The sequence below is a fragment of the Sceloporus undulatus genome, chromosome 9 (assembly GCF_019175285.1).
Source record: "Sceloporus undulatus isolate JIND9_A2432 ecotype Alabama chromosome 9, SceUnd_v1.1, whole genome shotgun sequence".
In the NCBI taxonomy this organism is placed as follows: Eukaryota; Metazoa; Chordata; class Lepidosauria; order Squamata; family Phrynosomatidae; genus Sceloporus; species Sceloporus undulatus.
In genome coordinates this window covers 28,276,122-28,296,987 of record NC_056530.1, presented here as the reverse complement: position 1 = coordinate 28,296,987, position 20,866 = coordinate 28,276,122, and the positions used below count along the sequence as shown (strand labels likewise).

Genomic DNA, 20,866 nt, shown 5'->3' with positions numbered 1-20,866 from the left:
TTTCCAAAGCAAGGTTCTAAACCATTAGATATATGGGCAAACCACAGTGGAATTTCACAAACCAGGGATGGAGGTGGGATGGCAGAAAAGAGGGCATCTTTTTGAAACCATGTAAAAAGAAGAATGGTTTGAGGGTTGGACTCCAACTCTGGAGACCAGGGTTCAGATCCTGGCTCAATCATGGAAACCCAATGGGTGACCCTGGGCAAGTCACACTCTCTCAGCCTCAGGGGAAGGCAATGGCAAACCTCCACTGAACCAACCTTGCCAAGAAAGCCCCAGGATAGGTTGGCATTTGGGTCGCCATGAATCAGAAACGACTGGAAAGCACAGAGTAACAACAGCAAAATGAATTCAAAGATATAGCCATGTTAGTGTATAGAATCAATACATGGAGAGATGTTGCGGCACCTTTGAGACTCACTGAAAGAAAGAAGTTGGCAGCATCTTTATGCATGTTGTGGAATTCACGAATTTTTTCCTCAACGAATCCGGGCAGAATCTGGATTACAGAAACATGGGTTGCTTTTTTAAGTGAGCGTTAAGAGCCGAATGCAGAGAGGCCTTCCTGGCGGCGCTTGTAAAATGCCATCTGCTCTGCCCTTAGCATTCCAGCTGCCAGCTGTCAGGAGCCCAGAATGGTATCAGCAACCATCTCTCCCTTCCCCCAGATTTTCCTGGACGTTCAGCTACATCCGCTAAATCAAAACCGAGACAGATCCATTTCCGATACGCCGGCTGATTTCTACTTTCTAAACACAGGGGAGAGACTTTGGCATTTACCTTTATCATGAAATGGGCACATTCACTCCGAGGAATTCTGTTTCCTAATCCCAAAATAGATTATGATAATCTGTACTGAGGACGAAAGTGGACTCTGCTTATGCTCAGCAGACGTTTCTTTCCAGGTATCAGCTCCTGTATGCATTCACCTATTTTGGGACAACGTCACATAAAGATATATCTCAGTTAATGAAATATAGTGGGTCCTTGGTATCCACTGCAGCTTTGTTTGCAGATACCAAAAATCATGGATATTCAAGTCCCATCAAATACAGTGGCGTCGTAAAATGATGTCCCTTATATAAAGTGTCAAAATGAAGGCTTGTTTTTTTAGAATCCATATATTTTTTTAATATTTTCAAGCCACAGATGCTTAAATCCATGGATAAAGAATCCAGGGTTATGGAGGGCCGACTGTACAATATAATAATAATATAATGATAAATGTTATTTGTATTTCCCGCCTCTCCATGCGGATCGAGGTGGGATTACAGCAAAGAATAAAAACCACAATACAATACAAAATACAGTATTATCTAAAAATACAGTCAGTAATATGGTCCTCTCCCTGCTTTACTTCATATTTGGGATGGACAGATGGATGAACAGACAGATGATGGACAGGTAGATAGATGATAGATAGATAGATAAATGGACAGATAGATGGGTGATGGACAGGTAGATGGACGGATAGAGGGACAGATAGATGATGGACAGATACATGATGGACAGATAAATGGACAGATACATGGGTGATGGATAGATAGATGGACAGATAGAGGGACAGATAGATGATGGACAGGTAAATGGACAGATAGATGGGCAATGGACAGATAGAGGGACAGATAGATGATGGACAGATAAATAAATGATGGACAGATAGATGGATGATGGACGGATAGAGAGACAGATAGATGATGGACAGATAAATGGACAGATAGATGGACGGATAGATAGATAGAGGAGATAGAGTAGATAGACAGACAGACAGTTTATTGCTTAGTCCAAAAACCATTGCAAACAAAACGTCCAAACTTTCATGCCATTACGATTACAGAGTCAACCTTAAAATGAACTTAAATAAATCAAATACAAGCCTAAGCTTATGATAATATGCCATGCATTATAAAATCGATCACACTGTAATAACAAATAAAGAGACCTTATTAACTGTTGGTGTTATAACAAAAAGCATTTTATGCATGGAATCACTATTTGAAATGGGAAGAAGTTTTCAAAATCCGAATAGAGGAGAAAGTGCAATTGGTGAATCGCTTTATCCCTAGGTTTTAAATTTGTCTTCTCTTTGTCTCAGGGAGATTGCTCCTGGTTCGGTGACCGCCCAAGATGTCAGAAGAAGTCATTGTCCCCGTTTATTGCACCGGCGTCTCGGCACAGGTCCAGAAGCAGCGAGCCAAAGACCTGGGTTTGGGGAAACACGAGAACGCCGTCAAGTACTTAGGCCAGGATTACGAAAGGCTTCGGAATGAATGTTTGCAGAACGGGGCACTCTTCCGGGACGAGACCTTCCCTGCCTCCGCCGCGTCTTTGGGTTTTAAAGAGCTGGGAGCCAACTCCTCCAAAACGTACGGCGTCAAATGGAAACGGCCCACGGTGAGAAAGGCACTGTCTTTGCTCTTCTGTAGAAGTGCCTGAAAACCTTGATGTCCTTAGAGGAGTCTTTTAAGGTCTTTTAAATTTACGATGGTATGGGTTCCTGATCTCTTAGATATAGGGCCTGAACAGACAGGCCAAAATAAAGCTGCTTCGGGTCACTTTGGAGGTATGCTGTTTAAATGATGCATGCATCCTAAGAAACTAGAAGCTGCGGCAAAGCCATGCTCCAATCCTAAGGACTAGAGCACAGTTTTGCACAGCTTCTGGCCTCTTAGGACACATGCGCCATTTAAAGAGCATACCTCCAAAGTGACCCGAAGCAGCTTTATTTTGGCTTGTCTTATGAGCCCTAAGTCTCCAAGAGAGACTGTGTAGTGTAGTGGTTTTTGTGTCGGGTGTTGCGTGCCTTCAAGTTGTTTCCAACTTATGGCGACACTAAAGGCGAACCTAGTTTTCTTGGCAAGGTTTGTTCGGAGGAGGTTTACCATTGCCTTCCCCTGAGGCTGAGAGAGTGTGACCTACCCAGAGTCACCCAACTGGGTTTCATGGCCAAGCAGGGGATCTTCTGCAAGCAAAGTAGACACTTCCATAATTCGCTATGAGCCTTATGCGACTTATGGAAGTAGAAGAAATACAGGGTTTAACCACAACGACAACAACACATTCTCCTTTGTGTCTTTCAGGAACTTTGCCGCAACCCACTCTTTATCGTCGATGGCGCCACCCGCACAGACGTCTGTCAAGGAGCTCTGGGTAAAGTTGTTCCTTCTGATCTCAGGTTGTGGTTTCAAACCAGACATACTTCTTAACCCCTTGAAGCAACTCAACACTCATCTTTTAGCTGAACTTTTCTTACAGCGGCAGAATTCAAAGACCTAGCAGTAATAGTCTGTAGAGTCAGTATGGAGAGAGGTAGCGCCTTGGAGACTAAATGCATCTGAAGAAGTAGACTTTAGTCTATGAAAGCTCAACTTCTTTCTTTCAGTTAATAATAACAACAACAACAACAATAATAATAATAGAATTCAAAGATATAGCAGTCTTAGTCTGTAGACTCAGTATGCAAAGAGATCTTGCGGCACCTTTGAGACTAAATGCATTTGGAGGAGGTAGGACTAAGTCTATGAAAGCTCATGCTTCCAACTTCTTTCTTTTAGTTAATAATAATAATAATAATAACAATAACAGTAATAGAATAATTATAGCCGTGTTAGTCTGTAGAATCAGTATGTGGAGAGATCTTGTAGGACCTTTGAAGGTGGCATTCACACTGACGTTCTTGTACTACGGAGATCCGGATCTCCAAAGTGATGCGATACCGAATCGATGTTCCCACTGTGCTTACTGCGGTCAAATCTCTCCAAGGCATTTTAACCCCAGGTCCAGCATTTCTGTAGTGTGCATTCGGCCTGAGACGAACTGAAAGAAAGAAGTTGGCAGCATGAGCTTTCATAGACTAAAGTCTACTTCCTCAGATGCATTACTTTATAGTGTTGTTGTTATAAAATGGGGATGAGGACTGCCTTTGGTTCCTTGGAAGAGGAGTGTGATGGAGGCAACATAAGTGAGCAATGGGTGTTTATCCGAATCTTTCTCACCGCCACCATCACTTTTGGAGCCCTAAGTGTCCCCTATTATATGTGCTAAGAATATAATTTTAGTATTTTGAAACTTTGTGTTTTCTTTGATCGTTGTTCACATTCTTTCCCCTTGTTACGGCTCCCCAAAGCTTAAAACATTTGACAACGGGTGCATTTGCACATCGCACAAAGCCAGGGGTGGGGAATGCGCGTCCCTCCTCCAGATGTTGTTGGACTGTGATGCCTATCATCTCTTAGAATTGATTCTCTTGGCTGGGAATAGCAGTCCAACACCTGGATGGCTACATATCCCACGCTTGTGTGCTAAACCACGGTTTGTTTTAACCGTGGATTTTTGTTTTGTTTGCGTCTGCTTAGGCCACAAGTTTTACGCGGCAGGCGAGGAAACAAACGTTGGACTGCCTTCCCTATTTCTCATGTGTTTTATGTCTTGTCATCTATTTCTAGATGAATAGATAGAAAAAACAGACAAAGTCAAGGTTCTGGATTTAGTCATAACAATAAACTAGGATTTAAACCTAGTTGGTCCTCCACTAGGTTCCCAAACATTGTTCCTCCAGATGTTTTGGACTCCAGCTCCCAAAAGTCCCTGGCTGTTGGGTATTCTGGGAGGTGAAGTCCAAAACATCTGGAATACCAGTGTTTGGGAATCACTGGTTTAAACAAACCATGGCTCCTGGGCTATTTCATCCTTTCCCAGACCAGCTTCCACCTAGAAACAGCCATAAAAGCGGCATAGGTTTCTTCTATGCAATTGCTCAATATAGGATCTTCTTCCCTCTCCATCCCTTATTCACTGGGTGGGACAACTGAAATCGAGATTGCAAACATGCGGTATGTCTTATCTTTGCAAGCTGCTTTAGGAGCCTTCTGGCTAAAGGGCAGGGCGCAAATGCTTTCGAGAAGTAAAGAAGAAGCCCATTGTGTGCATGCGCGCTGCGAAGAGAAAGACGCAACTTTTGCATGGGAGGAAAAGAGGAGTAGGCAAATGCGCTCCAGCAGAATAGAGGCCCAAATGCCATTGAAAGGAAGAGAAGGGACCCAGCAGCCCAGACAAAATTGAAAGCGGTTAACAGTGTGTTTTTCCATTGCTTGTAACCAAAAACTTGGGTGCCACCCCAGGGTTGACCAGGCATCCTCCTTTTCCAGGGCATGCCCTCCGTTTCAACCTTCGATCCCAGAACGACTCCAAAATGTCTTCCATTTGGAACATGGCTAAGAGGGGTGAATTTACACTTTTAGCTTTTGGTTCAAAGAGACAGCCGTGTTAGTCTGTAGAGTCAGTATGTAGAGAGATCTTGTAGCGCCTTTGAGACTTGCTGAAAGAAAGAAGTTGGCAGCATGAGCTTTCATAGACTCAAGTCTACTTCCTCCGATGCACTGCAGCCTGCAGCTTTTCTTTAGTCACATCCTCCGTTTTTCTGGAACGTCTCCCATTTTGTTGTGCCTTGTCTGCCTTTAAGATATCTGGTCGCTCTGCCCATTCCTAATTCTTGTAACCATTTTACCAAGCGCTGTGGGATCCTTTTGTGCACATGATGTGCACCCTTTCTTTTCCTCTTTTGGCTTTCATACTTCCACTATTGAAGCTGTTGAGTTTGATCCCAACAGCCAGTCCAAGTTCACTAAGGGAAACTCCCCGACAGCTGCAGGAAACACACCCTTTTCTCTTTCTTTCTATCTTTTCTCCACTCCTTCCTTCCTCCATAGTAGTTATCTGATATGCGCTCTGCAGACGCAGCCTTGTGTGCGGTCTTTTGTGTGCCTCTCTCTATGGCACAGTCTGCAAACAAATGCTAATGCTGAAGCTCTTGCTATTTCCCACAAACCTTGGGGATGGAGTGTCGGAGGACAAAATAATACCTCCATGTTCTCCAGATGTTTTGGACTTCATCTCCCAGAATTTTTGACTGTTAGCCAAGATGGCTGGGGGTGTTGGGTGGTTGAAATCCAAAACACCTGGAGGACCAAAGTTTGGGAATCGCTGTCCTAGACCATCTAGTTCTTCTTCCACTTGGGCCAAGGCGACCAGATCTCCTAGCCGCAAGGGAACTCAAAATGTAGGATGGTCAAGAAAAATGTTGGAGATTACCAAATGCCATCATCCCTCCAAGTCCATGGACTTGAAACCCACAGACTTGGAAATCCGTGGAGGGGTGACCACCATCAACCCCAGTGGCGTGCGCACTTGTGCCGCGCACCCCCGATGCACATGCCCCATTCCAACCTATGGGGCTTGAATATGCGTGCATTTTGAGGTCCAGAACAGATCCCAAGGGGCAACTGTACAACCTAATAAACCCCGAACATAAATATAAATTCATTGTATATGGTTCAGTTACAACAATATTGCACGCACTGGATTTTTTAAGGTACTCAACCCTGTTTTTCTGATGAACCTACCTTGGTTAAATGCAAAGTTATAGTCGTGTTAGTCTGTGGAATCAGCATGTAGAGAGATGCTACAAGATCTCTCTACATACTATCTTGGTCAAAACGCCTTGTTGGCTTGCAATAGACTTCTAGAACTCTGAGCAAGACATAAATATATGCCATAAAACTCACTTGGGCAGCCTGGCCTACCACACAAGGCAGTTGGGTAGGTTTGTTGTTGTGTGCCTTCAAGTTGTTTCTGACTTATGGCGACCCTAAGGCAAAGCTATCATGGGGTTTGCTTTGCAAGATTTCTTCAGAGGGGGTTTGACATTGCTTTCCCCTAAGGCTGAGAGAGTGTGACTTGCCCAAGGGCACCCAGTGGGTTTCTATGGCTGAACAGGGACTCGATCCCTGGTCTCCAGATTCATACTCCACAAAAGAGCCACATATACTGCATTCAGCTCATAGCCAGAAAATTGGTATGGAAATGTACAGTATGGCCTTGGTATCCAATGGGGTTTGGTTCCAGGATCCCCCATGGATACCGAAATCTATAGATGCTCAAGTCCCATTAAATGCAATGGAGTATTATTATCACTACTACTACTACTACTGTTATTATTATGACAGTGGACCCTTGGTATCTGCTGGGGTTTGATTCCAGGACCCCCATGGATACCAAAATCAATGGATGCTCAAGTCCCATTAAATATAATGGCATAGTAAAATGGTGTCCCTTATATAAAAGGGCAAAATCAAGGTTTGCCAATGGGCATTTGAAGATTTTTAAAGTATTTTCAAGCCGTGGGCGCTTGAATCCATGGATAAAAAAATCCGTGGATGAGGAAGGCTGACTATAAAGTTAAAAGATCAGCTCATAATGACGGACGAATAAAGATCTGGAAATGTGAAATGTTCAACTTTTGGCTGGAGTCAAAAACGTGTGACTCATTCTTTGTAACAGAAACCATTGTTTAAAAAATGTGAAATGAAGTTCCCCACCCAGAGAGGTTTCCCTTGGCTCCCTTTGACTTTGTTGGCTTGCCTTTTTCCAGGCGACTGCTGGCTCTTAGCAGCCATTGCTTCGCTCACGCTGAACGATCCCCTTCTCCATCGCGTGGTCCCTCATGGGCAAAGCTTCCAGAATGGCTATGCTGGCATCTTCCATTTCCAGGTGAGCGCCTCTTGTTCGTAGTCACTGAGATCATGCAAAGTGCTTTTTAAAATATTGTGCCTTTTGCGTGCATGTTGGAGTACAAGGATAGCTTCCTCCAGAGACCTTGCTTTTTGGCACAGTTGCATTCTCAGCAGTCTATTGGAAGTCTGATTCTTCTGCTATGTGCGCCTATGTTCCTTGTTACCCTCCAGAATTGCTGGGATTTTTGCATGGGAAGAAACTATGGCCAGTGGCAGAAACACACTGTTTGGGCTGCATACCATAAGCCCTGTTGAAGCTAAAGCTCATACTGACTTAATACTAAGTGTATTTCTTCTTACAGTGGTATCTGCTGGGATTTGGTTCCAGGATCCCCTGCAGATACCAAAATCCATGGATGCTCAAGTCAATGACAATCTTTATTTATGGCCAATAGACCTGTCACAGCATGCTTTGAACATATACACTTGTCCCTCTGTATTCACTAGGGTTAGGGGCACAAGACCCCCGTGAATATGAAAAAACACATGAGAGGACACCTCTCTAGGAATCTCTAGGTCCGCCAGCACAACTCTGTGGTCAACGTCTGAGAGACACTGACCATATAGTAGCACTGGAGGAGCTACAAAGGCCTAGTGGAGTAGTCTCTCTAGGAATCTCTAGGTCTTTCAATGCAACTTTGGGGTTAAAATTTCTATAGTCCCTTATAAAATATGGCAAAATCCAGGTTCATTATTTGCCATTTATAGTTTTTGGGAATATCTTCAAGCAAGGGAGGCTTGAACCCATAGATAAAGGCTCCGTGGATACATCACCTAATACTGACTACAATGAACCATAGGAAAGATGGTTGCATCCATGAGTAAAGAATCTGCCGGTTTGGAGAGCCAACTGTATTTGTTTCTATCTGTTTGTTTCATCTCTCTCTTTCTCTTGTTTTTACTCACTTGGTTCATTCATTTCTCTTTTGAAATTTTCTGCCCGTCTTCCTTTTAAAGGAAATCCAGAGTGGTTTGTAGGGCTGGCTTCCCATTCAAATTGCTCCGCTCTGGCTTCCCATAGCCTGGCTCTATGCCCTGCAGCTGCCTAACCAAAAGATTAGCCCAAAGCCTATTCTTGAACTGCTGCGAACACCTTTCCTTACCTTTGGTGCATCCACCCCACCCAATACCTTTTTGGCAAGCGGAGGCAGGCTGGCTTGCTATTTTAATCTGTGACTTGAGACTCCACCCAGCTGGGGAATCTGACCTGAGCATTTCAAGGCTGTGTCTTTGAGATGGAGGCGCATGGCTAGGGCGTGTTACATAGCGAGAAGGAAACCGCCTTGTGCCTCTCCGTTTGGAGCAAAGGCCACCACTTGCGTGGCTCATGCGGCATCTGTTGATTTGTAACCACAGGGAAACAGCCGCAGGTTGTCTAATGCAATCGCACCATTGCCTTCCCCACCCTTGAAGGTTGGTTACGCTCAGAGAAAATTGCTAAGCCAGGTGGAAGCGGGAAACCTGATGTAAACCTGAGTTAGTGTCAAAAGCAGGTATGGGTCAATTGCTTCTTCGCTGGTCAGAAAGCACAAGATCAATACAGCCAATCCTTTGTATCCAGATATTTTTTATCCACGGATTCAGCCCTCCACAACTTGAAAATATTCCAAAAAGTATATTGCAGTGATTAATAATAATAATAATAATAACAACAACAACAACAACAACAACAACTTTATTACAGTCATTTGGATGAAAGGCCTTAGCGCATGACCAAAGAAAGACGAAATGAAGTGAGAGAGAAGCAGCTTTATGCTTACCTCTCCGTATGCCTTCAAAGCACTTCTCTTCCCAAGGGAGAGGGTCATAAAGCCATGTCTTTTGTTGCACTGGAAAAATCCTGTTTGGAAAAGGTATGGCTTTATGACCCTCTTGCTCTGGAAGAAGAAATAAAGTGCTACGGTCTTATGCATACAGGCAAGCAGAAAGCCACTTCTCTCACACTGCATGTCAGCTTACTTTTGTCATGCGATAAGGCTCCAAGACTTGGAAATTCCCTGCTTGAATCCCCAGGGAGCCATAAATTTCACATTGTTGAATTTGGACCAGACTTGGGGGCTTGACAGACCACCTCAAAAGGGCAGTCTAGAGCCGCCCATTTTTGCTGCTAAAAGCAGGTTCTTTTTATGGCATGGTCCAGGTGCCATGAGTGTGCCATTGGCACACTGTCGTGCATCCATAACGCAAGCACGGTGCAAAGACATCTGGATGCTGCCCCACGCTGCTGTCATCATGGCGACCCCCTTGTGGACGCGAGGCCGCCATGATGGCACCGTCCTTACGGATTGGGTATAGGGAGCGTGTGGTCACTGCATACTCTAACCCTAATTTTGGCCCAAGGACGGCGCTTTCCACCCATCTGTACCAGGCCATAGTCTCTCAGCTTGACCTAACCCATAGGGTTGTTTTGAGGATAAAGTGTTTAACAGTGTATTGTGTCCAACTGAATGCTTCCTTATATTCACCATCCAGAATTAGCCCAGCATACAGAACCATAATTTGATGGGAAGTGTGTGATCCTAACAGAGTTTAAGATGACAAGGGCTGCTGCCACGCTGGAGAATTAATGTAGTTTGACACTGCTTTAACTTCCATGGCTCTGTCCTGTGGGATCCCGGGATGTGTAGTTTGTTTTGGCACCAGGGCCCTCTGACAGAGAAGACTCACAAAACGACAGATCCGAAAAATCCCTAGCCTTGAGCCATGGCGCTTAAAAGTGTTGTCAAGCTGCATTAATTCTGCGGTGTTGACGCAAAGATTAGATGTGCCGTTTCTAACGGGCCTTTCTCTTTCCGTCTTGCACCCGATACAGATCTGGCAATTTGGCGAGTGGGTAGATGTGGTGGTGGATGACCTGCTCCCAACCAAAGATGGCAAACTGGTGTTTGTGCACTCAGCAGAAGGCACCGAATTCTGGAGCGCCCTTCTTGAAAAGGCCTATGCCAAGTAAGCATCCCAGTGGGATATCTCTCAATGGTTGGCTATTGCAGGAAGGTTTGGGTTTGCACCACATCCATCACAGACCTGGCTTCACTTAAATGGGAACAACATGGTTGCACCACCCATCTTATGTTCCTAGACTTGGAAGGAGCCAATAAATACTCTTCCGCTCTTACTCTAGGTTGAACGGATGCTATGAGGCTCTGTCTGGAGGGAGCACCTCCGAAGGGTTTGAAGACTTCACAGGAGGCGTGACGGAGTGGTACGATCTCCGCAAGCCACCGAGCGACCTCTTCCAGATCATCTTGAAGGCCCTGGAGAGGGGATCTCTCATGGGTTGCTCCATTGATGTGAGTACGCCAACAGCTTGCAGGTCCCACAGAACAACTGACGCCTTCTTGGTGGGTTGCATTTCCAATCTAGCGGAGACCTGGGTTAAGTTTGCAAGCAACTCAATTTTGGGTCTTCATGGCAAGTGGACCCAATACAATGTGAAGATGTACCATGATGGTCTCCATTGCCAGACCTGCAAGGAGTGTCCAAAAAAGACAAGCTACTATCTTGATTCATATCAAGACCAGTTCTTCCCATCTGCTCCACCAAGAGCAAGTCTTTTCTAAAGCTAATGGCTCCTAAATGCAGATTACAGATCAAGACAGACTAATCCTCTTGCACAGTCCCTGCTAGACAACATATCCGATCCTCTCTGCATCAAGTATTTCACTCTCTTCTTACAAAGTCTTGTGTTCTTGGGAGCTTTTAAAATTGTGGTTTAGCTGCAATTTATTTTTTTCCCTTCTCTTCATCTCCCAATCCCTAATTTCAGATTACAAGCGCTTTCGACATGGAAGCTGTCACTTTCAAGAAGCTGGTGAAAGGCCATGCCTATTCTGTCACTGGAGCGGAGCAGGTAACAGTCCCTTCGGTGCTTTTTGGGAATGACGGTCAAACCAAAATTGAGCAGGTTTCACCACTTCGGTAAAGCATCAAACCGAAATAATCCACAATAAAAGAGAATGCAGTCTGCTTTTGAACCACTATCCATGGAAGAAGCTTTATTAGCAATTGCTTGACATGCCTTTTTTCCTCCTCTCTGTCCATGCGCAGATCAACTATCGAGGGCAGAGGGTCAGTCTGATCCGGATACGAAATCCCTGGGGAGAAGTGGAATGGACCGGAGCCTGGAGTGATAAGTAAGTAGATGGAGCTTTGAATGTGTATTAGAAAGATGTTTCAGAGAGAGGGAAAATATCGCAGCAAAGGCTACACAAACTCATTCACATGAGTTGTGTGCATCATTTGTTTCCATGGGGTTCAAGATACAAGAGCTTTACTTCCAGTCTTCTTTTATCAATGCCTGAGTTCCAGCCCTGGGAGAAGGGTGGGATATAAATAAATATAATAATAATAATTATTATTATTATTATTTTGATTTTAGATGAAGACCCATTGTCTGATAATTGCTCCGTCACTGATTTATTTATTACAGCTCTGGAGAGTGGAACGTGGTGGATCCATCCATTGGGCAGCAATTGAGAATTAAAATGGAAGATGGCGAATTCTGGTAGGTGCCGTTTCTGTTTGGCTTAGCAATCCATTTTTAAATACTTGCTCAGGTACAAGAGGCTTTCAGACTATGACTTACATCCAGTTGCTTATCCTAGAAGAGACCCATTCAAAGGTAATGGCTACATTCAGTTGTTCAAGGGTCATTTCATCTTTAGTTTCTCCCTCTTATTACCAGCTTTAATGGCTTTTGAAACATCTTAACATTTCACTATTGAAATCAGCTTATTTTAATAATGATATTGTTAACTTAGGCCTGGTACAGACCTGCAGGAAGCGCCATCCTGGCATTGATTCTAGGGTTCGGGAATGTGCAGCGTCTGCATGCTCCCGAACCCTAGTCCATAAGGACACTGCCATCATGACAGCCTCCTGTCCGCCAGGGGGCTGCCATGATGACGAAAGCGCGGTGCAGCACCCGGATGTCGCTGCACTGTGCTTACGTCATGGATGTGTGACATTTCGTCTATGGCGCACTCATGGTGTCCGGATCGTGCCGTAAAAAGAAGGGACGCCATGCAGTTTGGCTGCTGCGGTGTCCCTCCGCAGCAAAAACAGGTGGTCTGTCGAGCCTCTTATTCATTATTAATTGCCTTGGATTATTGTCATTATTAATTCCACCAGCGTGACGTAGTAGTTTGAGTGTTGAACTATGAGATTTATTGCATTAATAACAAACTCAGTACACCAACAGAGAGGAGCGCATTTCTCTTTCTGTCTCCGCATGACACCAAAGCACTTTGATTATCCTCCATTCGTAAAAGTGTGGGAGATGGTGGTAAAAATGTCCCTTTTGCCAAACTGATTTTTCCAACTTGGCAAAAGGGATGCTTTTACGCCCTTCTCCTATGCTTTTATAGTTGGTAGAAACAAAAGTGCTTCTATGTCATGCAGAGGCAGAAACATAAATGCACTTCTCTCCATATGCCTGCTGGGTTTGTTTTTAACAATGGACCCAAAGCAATGGATGCAAGCTACACGAAAAGAGATTCCACTAAACATTAGAAAGCTCTTCCTGACAGTAAGAGCTGTTGGACAGTGGAAGACACTCCCTTGGAGTGCGGTGCAGTCTCCTCCTTTGGAGGTTTTTAAACAGAGGCTGGATGGCCATCTGTCAATGGGGATGCTTCAAACGTGAGTTCCTGCATGGCAGAATGGGGTCGGACTGGATGGCCTTTGGGGTCCCTTCCAACTCTGTGATCCTATGATTCTATATTGCGATAAGAGTTTAGGAGAGCAGTCAGGCATGGAAACCTAGTGGACATATTTTGGACAAGTACTTAGAGAGATCTTGTAGCACCTTTGAGACTCGCTGGAAGAAAGAAATTGGCAGCATGAGCTTTCCTAGACTTCAGTCTACAGTGCTACCTCGGGTTACGAAATTAATTCGTTCCGCCGTTCCGTTCGTAACCCGATAATTTCGCAACCCGAAAAGGCTTTCCGTTAGCGCTGGAAAGCCGCTAGCCGCGCTTTGCGTTTGAATTTCGCACCGAAATAAATTTCGTAACCCGAAAAAAATATCGTAACCCGGAACAGTTTTTTCCAATCTAACTTTTTCGTACCCCGGAAATTTCGTAACGCGATCATTTCGTATCCCGGGGCACCACTGTACTTCCTCAGATGCTCATGCTGCAAATTCATTTCTTCCAGTGGCTATATCTTCGAATTCCACCAATATGTTGGGCAAGTCAAACGCTTTCAGAGGAAGGACGGCAAACCTCCTCCCCTGAATAAATCTTGGCAAGAAAACTCCATGATAGGTTGCTGTAAGTCTGAAATAAGAACAATAAACTCCTTAAAAAAAACCTTAGGGTATTTGTCATTTCGGCAAACATACAAGTTTGTGTATATCCAGACACAAAAGCAAGTGTGGCTTCCCTGAGTTCGCTGTACTCTTTGCCCTGCAGGATGTCCTTCCAAGACTTTCTCAGGGAGTTCTCCCGCCTTGAGATCTGCAACCTCACGCCAGACGCCCTGAAGTCGCGCAAGTTCCGGAAGTGGAACACGACGCTGTACGACGGGACCTGGCGAAGGGGAAGCACGGCTGGTGGCTGCAGGAATTTTCCAGGTAGGGTGCCATGTTGGGAGTTGCGCATCTTGCCTTGGGAAAATGCACGGTATGGTTCACACAAACAGCAAAAAAGACGGGCAACCTGACTCTGGATACAGGCTACAGGCATGAAAGAGACGGTCATATTCTTGATGAATTTGCAGGACAAAAACATTGAGCAGGGGATCGGACTCCATGGTCCATGGGGCCCTTTCCAACTCTATGGTTCTATGACATGCTGACCAGAAAATTCCTTACATGCTAGTGTATCTACCTTAGAGGGATACATCTAAGTTTTTTTTTCACTTTTGGGTGGGCAAAATTTCTGCGTTGTCAGAAATGACTTGAGGTCAAGATACCGCCATAGGCAGCACTTCATTGATCTTCAGCCTGTTCTGATTACTGTCAGGCTGTACAGACTGGCGTTATTATACGCCAGCCTCAGGGCAGAATGGGGATGTGCTGTCTGCACGTCGGACACCTGACTATATGGTGGCCGGTGTCACTCCACGTCTTTGGTGCAGTGTTTACATGGCCATGGCTAGGCTGCCCTTTCCGTGCGTGACAAAAAAGGAGCTGCTTTTTGTGGCACATTTTTGTGTCACGGAAAGGCCAGATTGGGGCTGCGGCATGTAGTTTCTGTGGCTCTGATCCGGCGAATAAAGGAACGGCTGTAGCCATTCCTAAGGGGCAGCCTGTTAAGCTGCTGTGGTTGACTATTTTGACTCATTTTATCCCCCAAGGACCTGTTTCTGGCCATGCAGTGTTCAGAAATGGCCCACTGTGCCTAAAAAATAAGTCTGGGGGTTGGTTTGAAATGGCCAGTTGTGCCCCATGGATCCTTCTGGGGTGAGGTTGGCCATTTATGTCCCACCCTTGTATTGGAAGGCAGGACCAGGGGGTTGCATAAAAGTGTTTGGGATGGCATGCATGATGCAGTCCTTGCTCTGTCCATTCCTGCCTTAGGTAAACTCCATCTTCTTTTAAGTTGGTACAGAAGAGCATGAAGTAGAATGACACAGGTTTACCACTCTAGTTGCCAGATCAAGAAGCCAAGGCAGCTGCTACTTCTAGGTTTTGTGCCTTTTGAGATCCTTGCAGAAGACAAACAGTAGGTCAGGGAGTAGAAGTCCTGAGCCAAGACACTGCATGAAGTCCTGCGGTGCCCATCGTGGGTGCCATCCATGCTTCCAGCCGTGTGCTATCTCTTCTTCATTCCATGTCTTGCCTCCTTCAGCCACATTCTGGATCAATCCCCAGTTTAAGATACGCCTTGATGAGATCGACCATGATGATGAGGAAGACCGGAGAGAACCGGGCTGCAGTTTCCTTCTTGCACTGATGCAGAAGCACCGGCGCCGAGAGAGGCGGCTTGGCAAAGACATGGAGACCATTGGCTTTGCAGTCTATGAGGTACTACCTGAGGGCATGATCGAGGGTGCTCTGTTTGGCATTGGTTTGATGCTGTACCTCTGGCTTTTGGGACTGATTATTTCTTTATTTTTGTGTCTCTCTGCAGGTTCCATCAGAGGTATGTATCCAAAACCTCTCTCCATTGAGCAAGTGAGGCCATTTCCCATCCCTATTGAAGATATTGGTCTCTCTAGCTCAGTATTACCTACTCTCTCTAGCAGGGACTTTCTGGGGTTTCATGTGGGATGTCTCTTTGCTATCGGGAGGTACCAGTAATGCAACCTGGACCGTTTTGCAAAACAAGCGCTATGGTCCTTTCCTGCCCAGTATCCCTTGTCAGGGAAGTGATGCCTTTCTTCAAGCTGCATCTCCTTCTCTCTGGCAGCATATAGGACAGCCTTCGGTCCACCTGAAACGTGACTTCTTCCTCGCCAATTCCTCGCGGGCCCGATCCGAGCAGTTCATCAACCTGCGAGAGGTCAGCACCCGCTTCAAGCTACCTCCGGGAGAGTATATTGTGGTGCCTTCCACCTTCGAGCCAAACAAGGAAGGGGACTTTGTGCTGAGGGTCTTCTCGGAGAACAAAGCAGGGACGGTGTAAGTCCTCCATCGCCAAGGCTGCTTTCCTTAAGCAGGGATCAGCCACAAGCCAGTTACTATAGTTTTCTGTTGGGTTATTTGGGGGGGGCAGGGGCTGTGTGGGTGCATCCTGGAAGAATTTATTCCTGACGTTTCGCCAGCATCTGTGGCTGTCATCTTCAGAGAATGCTGGCATGGAAGAGAGTCAGGTGTATGTGTGTATACACACACACACACACACACACACACACATACACACTGTGTGACCCTGGATAGGGAGGAGTGATTTCCCTGTTAATCTGTGTATTGTTCTGTTGTTGATGGCAAGGCCTATATAGCCCTTTCTCTGAAGATGCCAGCCATGGTTGCAGGCGAAATGTCAGGAATAAATTCCCCCTGAATGTGGCCACGTGGCCCGAAACACCCACAGAAAAACTATGGATGCCGGCTGTGAAAGCCTTCGACTTCACAAGCTAGTTCCTCTTGAGCAGTGGCTTTGCCGCAGAGGTCAGACCCTTCTCCTGGGACATAGGAAGCTCCCTTAAATGTTTATTTATTATTTATTATATTTATTGATATCCCGCCCTTCTCCCAGGATTTGGAATCAGGGCGGCATGCAACGTTAAACACAATACAATTTTTACAAATGCAAAAATTATATATTCAAATCATATTAAACTACTACACTAAAGTTTTAAACTCGAAAGAAAAGCAAGCAGCAGTGCCGCACTGTTTCTCATCTCATATATTCAAGGCTTTGAAATCAGGATCCTGAAACTTAAAAATATGTCTTAAGACCTGCCAGAGGTGCCAACGGTTTCTCTTTTGCCCGTCTTTTTGCCTCTCCTCCTTCCATCCCCTGCTTTATAGTCCTATTTTCTATAATGTTTACTCACCTTTATATGCTATACTGGATTATTCCTGAGAGATTTTTCTTTTCTTTGTGTGTCTCTTTTTTCAGGGAGATGGACGATCAGATCCAGGCGAATCTCCCAGATGAGGTAGGAATCCTTTGGGGGTTTTCAAAGGCTTTCAAACACCTTGCATGCCTTTCAAAGGGGTTACCTGTAGAAGTAGTAGTAGTAGTAGTAGTAGTAGTAGTATCCTGCCCTTCTCAGGGCTGGGACTCAGGGCAGCTTACCTGTAGACAAATGTAGATTTGTATACATTTGTATTTGAGAGAAGAAATATCCTTTGCACCTCCTAATCTTACACTGAGTCTTTGTTATCCGCTGGGGTTTGGTTTCAGGACCCCTTCGTGGACATCAAAATCTGTGGAATCCCAAATCCCATTATATAATATGGCTAAGTTTATATTTTCAAGCCGTGGATGTTTGAACCTGTCGATAAAGAATCTGTGGATATGGAGGGCTGACTAACCATGGAGAAAGGATTGCCTCTTCGCGGGGCCCTTTGTTCATGATTTTCAACCCAGTATTAAAATTCAAAGATATAGCCGTGTTAGTCTGTAGAAGAGATCTTGTAGCACCTTTGAGATGCACTGAAAGAAAGAAGTTGGCAGCAGGAGCTTTCCTAGGCTTAAGGCTACTTAATGCATCTGAAGAAGTAGACTGAAGTCTAGGACAGCTCCTGCTGCCAACTTCTTTCTTTCAGTGCGTCTCAAAGGTGCTGCAAGATCTCCCAATATTCAAATGTTCTACAGTGTTACCCCGGGATACGAATGCGCCGCCTTACGAAATTTCCGGGTTACGAAAAAATCCAATTGAAAAAAACTGTTCCGGGTTACGAAGGTTATTTCGGGTTACGAAAGAAATTTTGGTGCTTTTCGGCGCTTTTTCGCACCAAATCGCGGCTTTTCCCCATTAGCGCCTATGGGGTTTCGGCTTGCGAAAGCCTTTCGGGTTACGAAAGCGGCGGCGGAACGAATTATTTTCGTAACCCGGGGTAACACTGTACTCAGTGATTCTCTCCAGTTTTTGCATGGTCAAGGAGGCTGGATTGCTTGCTTGTATAATTCATATCCTACCTTTCCACCAGAAGAAGTACTTGGAGCACCTAAGCATAGATTAAGACCAACATCTTGAAGCAAAACCAAACATAAAAAGACAATAAATTAAAAACACGATGCTAAAAGACATTGCACACCCATAACCAGTTAGCACCTTTGAGACTAAACTAAAGACAGAATGCATCTGAATGCATCTGTGGAAGCAAACAAATCTACAAAAGCTTCTTTCCTTAGTTAGTCTCAAAGGGGCTACAAGATATCTCAGTTCCTAAAGATTCACTATCGGCTGCTGTGCCATGAACCAGCCAAGCAACCTCTTCTTGCATGAAATCTAGCCCACTCGCACCAATAACAAAACACGTAATACAGTCGCTCCTCCGTTCTTGCGGACTTGAGATCCGCGGTCTTCAATGTTCAAGGATTGACGACCTCTGTTATTCTCAATGGGGCACCCCACCATGGTGCATGCCCTGTGGGCACACGCCCATTCAAGCCTAAGGGGCTTGTTAATTGGCAAATCTCCGTTTTCGCAGGGGGTCCAGAATGAATCCCCTGTAAAAACGGAGGGCCGACTGTATAACTAAGGAGACGTGCGTCACCATGATTTTCTTACTGGCCCAAGAAAGCAAGCCCCAAAGACATAGCATGTGAAGTCCTACCTCCAGGACCAGTTGGGAAGTCTTCCAGTCTGACGCTTCTCCTTTCTCTCCATCCATAGAAAGTGCTTTCCGAAAGCGAGATCGACGAGGGCTTCAAGCAGCTCTTCCGGCAACTGGCCGGAGCGGTGAGTATATAACTGTGACAATAAGGAAACAAAGCGTTGTGTCAAGAACCATCTTCTTCCTCTTGCAAGATGGCACAGGTTGAAAAGGGGGCCTGCAAGAGGAACAGGAAGGTGAAGGGCAAGGAAATTCCATCAGAGGAGACAGAATAAGTTGATTGTGAACCTATGGCACGCGTGCCAGAGGTGGCACTCAGAGCCCTCTTTGTGGGCACATGTACTGTCGCCCCAGCACAGAGTTTGTTACTAGAAAGCCAGAGGGACATGGCACTTTGCAATAAATAAGTGGGTTTTGGGTTGCAGTTTGGTCACTCAGCCTCTAAAAGGTTCACCATCAATACCTTTGGGCCATGTAACTTTCTTCTTTGGGGGAAACTGTTTCTGGTAGAAGTGGGCAAAGTGCGTGGCACTCCTGATGGTTCTGGACTGCATCTCTCAGCATCCCTGGTCACTGGCAATGCTGGCCATGATGGATGGAAATTGCATCCCAGCTCAGCTATGAAACCCACTGGGTGACTTTGGGCACGTCACATACTCTCAGCCTCAAAGGGAAGGCAATGGAACAGATTGTGCCCAGAATACCCCAGGATAGGTTCACCTTTGGGTCTCCATAAATCGTAAATGACTCGACGGCACCCGACACACACAACATGTTGAAGGTGCTTACTCTAAAAGATGCTTCTAGATCTCTTAACTTAACATCGTGACGATAACACTTTGCCTATTCTTGATTTCGATGTTTTACTGAGATGCCCAGGTTGAGGGCAGTCGAAGAATCTTTTCCCTTTAAGAACTATAGAACTAGGAATATAACTAATGCTAGCAGCTGGGATTGAAAACAATGTTGAGTTGTGGGGGGGGGGTTGGGGGCTATGTGGCCATGTTCTAGAAGAATTTATTCCTGTCATTTCGCTGGCATCTGTGGCTGGCATCTTCAGAGAAAAAACCCCAAAAAATGATGGGTGCCGGCCATGAACGCCTTCAATTTCATGATGTTGAGTTGAATTTTAAGAAGACAAAATGGAGACCGTTTGCCTTTCCTTTCAGGATATGGAGATCAGCGTCCGCGAACTGCAGACTATCCTCAATAGGATCATCGGAAAACGTAAGCATAGAAATTCATCCTCATCCTCCTCTCCTCTTAAAAATAGGGTCAAGTACAAACTGTTATGGTCTCAGTGTTTGTGTTTGACTCTGGAGACCAGGGTTTCATTCCCTGCTTGGCCATGAAACCCAATGCGTAAGCTTGGGCAAGTCACACTCTCTCAGCCTCATTCAGATGTTCTTTCTTTGCGCTACTACTGATGCTTGTATCGAATGGTTATCATTCATCTCTTTGCCGTGAGACAGAGCTTTTTTCTTCTTGTCGTCTGTCTGGCGTCTGCGGACTTCATTCATTCAAGTCAAGATCAGGTTTTTAAACGTTCTCTGCTTTATTTCGCAGATAAAGACCTCCGTACCAAAGGTTTCAGTTTGGAGTCCTGCCGGAGCATGGTGAATCTCATGGACGTATCCTACCCCTCCAGTTATGAGCTTGTTTGGTTGCTAACAATGCTACTACCAGTATTAGTTACAATTCCTGAATATATCAGATGCTTTGCATGCATTATATAAGAGAAGCACTGTGGTGTAGTGGTTAGATGTTGGGTTCAAACCTGGGAGACTCATGTTAGTCTATTGGAAGCCATGAAACTTGCTGGCCGACGGACACACATCTCTGACCAATGCACATTTTTATCCTGGCTTATTGTTACTTGCAAACGGAGCCATCATGGTTGTGTAGCGGAGGATTTATGGTTTATATCTATGCGGGACAATCTTCCTGGTTTCAGAAAGTGCAAAAACAAAAACCGTTTAGTGCAGCGATTCCCAACCTGTGGGTTGCGACCCTTTTGGGGTTCAAATGACCATTTCACAGGGGTCACTTAAGACCATCAGAAAACACATGTTTCCAATGGCCTTAGGATCGGAGACGCCACAGTTTTGTGGTTGGG

At 45.2% G+C, this 20,866-nt stretch overlaps 1 protein-coding gene across 2 annotated transcripts in view; it reads left to right on the top strand.

The window, feature by feature from the left end:
• CAPN1 (calpain 1) overlaps positions 1-20,866 on the top strand; it is a 35,308-nt gene that overhangs the window by 11,270 nt on the left and 3,172 nt on the right. For both annotated transcript variants that reach the window (XM_042438965.1, XM_042438966.1), the window contains exons 2-17: positions 2,099-2,397; positions 3,084-3,153; positions 7,433-7,551; positions 10,387-10,520; positions 10,696-10,864; positions 11,341-11,424; positions 11,622-11,707; positions 12,004-12,078; positions 13,988-14,148; positions 15,368-15,543; positions 15,650-15,661; positions 15,929-16,140; positions 17,084-17,123; positions 18,810-18,875; positions 19,920-19,977; positions 20,317-20,381. In XM_042438965.1, the coding sequence (XP_042294899.1) occupies positions 2,131-2,397; positions 3,084-3,153; positions 7,433-7,551; positions 10,387-10,520; positions 10,696-10,864; positions 11,341-11,424; positions 11,622-11,707; positions 12,004-12,078; positions 13,988-14,148; positions 15,368-15,543; positions 15,650-15,661; positions 15,929-16,140; positions 17,084-17,123; positions 18,810-18,875; positions 19,920-19,977; positions 20,317-20,381 (1,794 nt within the window). In that variant the 5' untranslated portion in view covers positions 2,099-2,130. The remainder of the gene's footprint in view (positions 1-2,098; positions 2,398-3,083; positions 3,154-7,432; positions 7,552-10,386; positions 10,521-10,695; positions 10,865-11,340; positions 11,425-11,621; positions 11,708-12,003; positions 12,079-13,987; positions 14,149-15,367; positions 15,544-15,649; positions 15,662-15,928; positions 16,141-17,083; positions 17,124-18,809; positions 18,876-19,919; positions 19,978-20,316; positions 20,382-20,866) is intronic.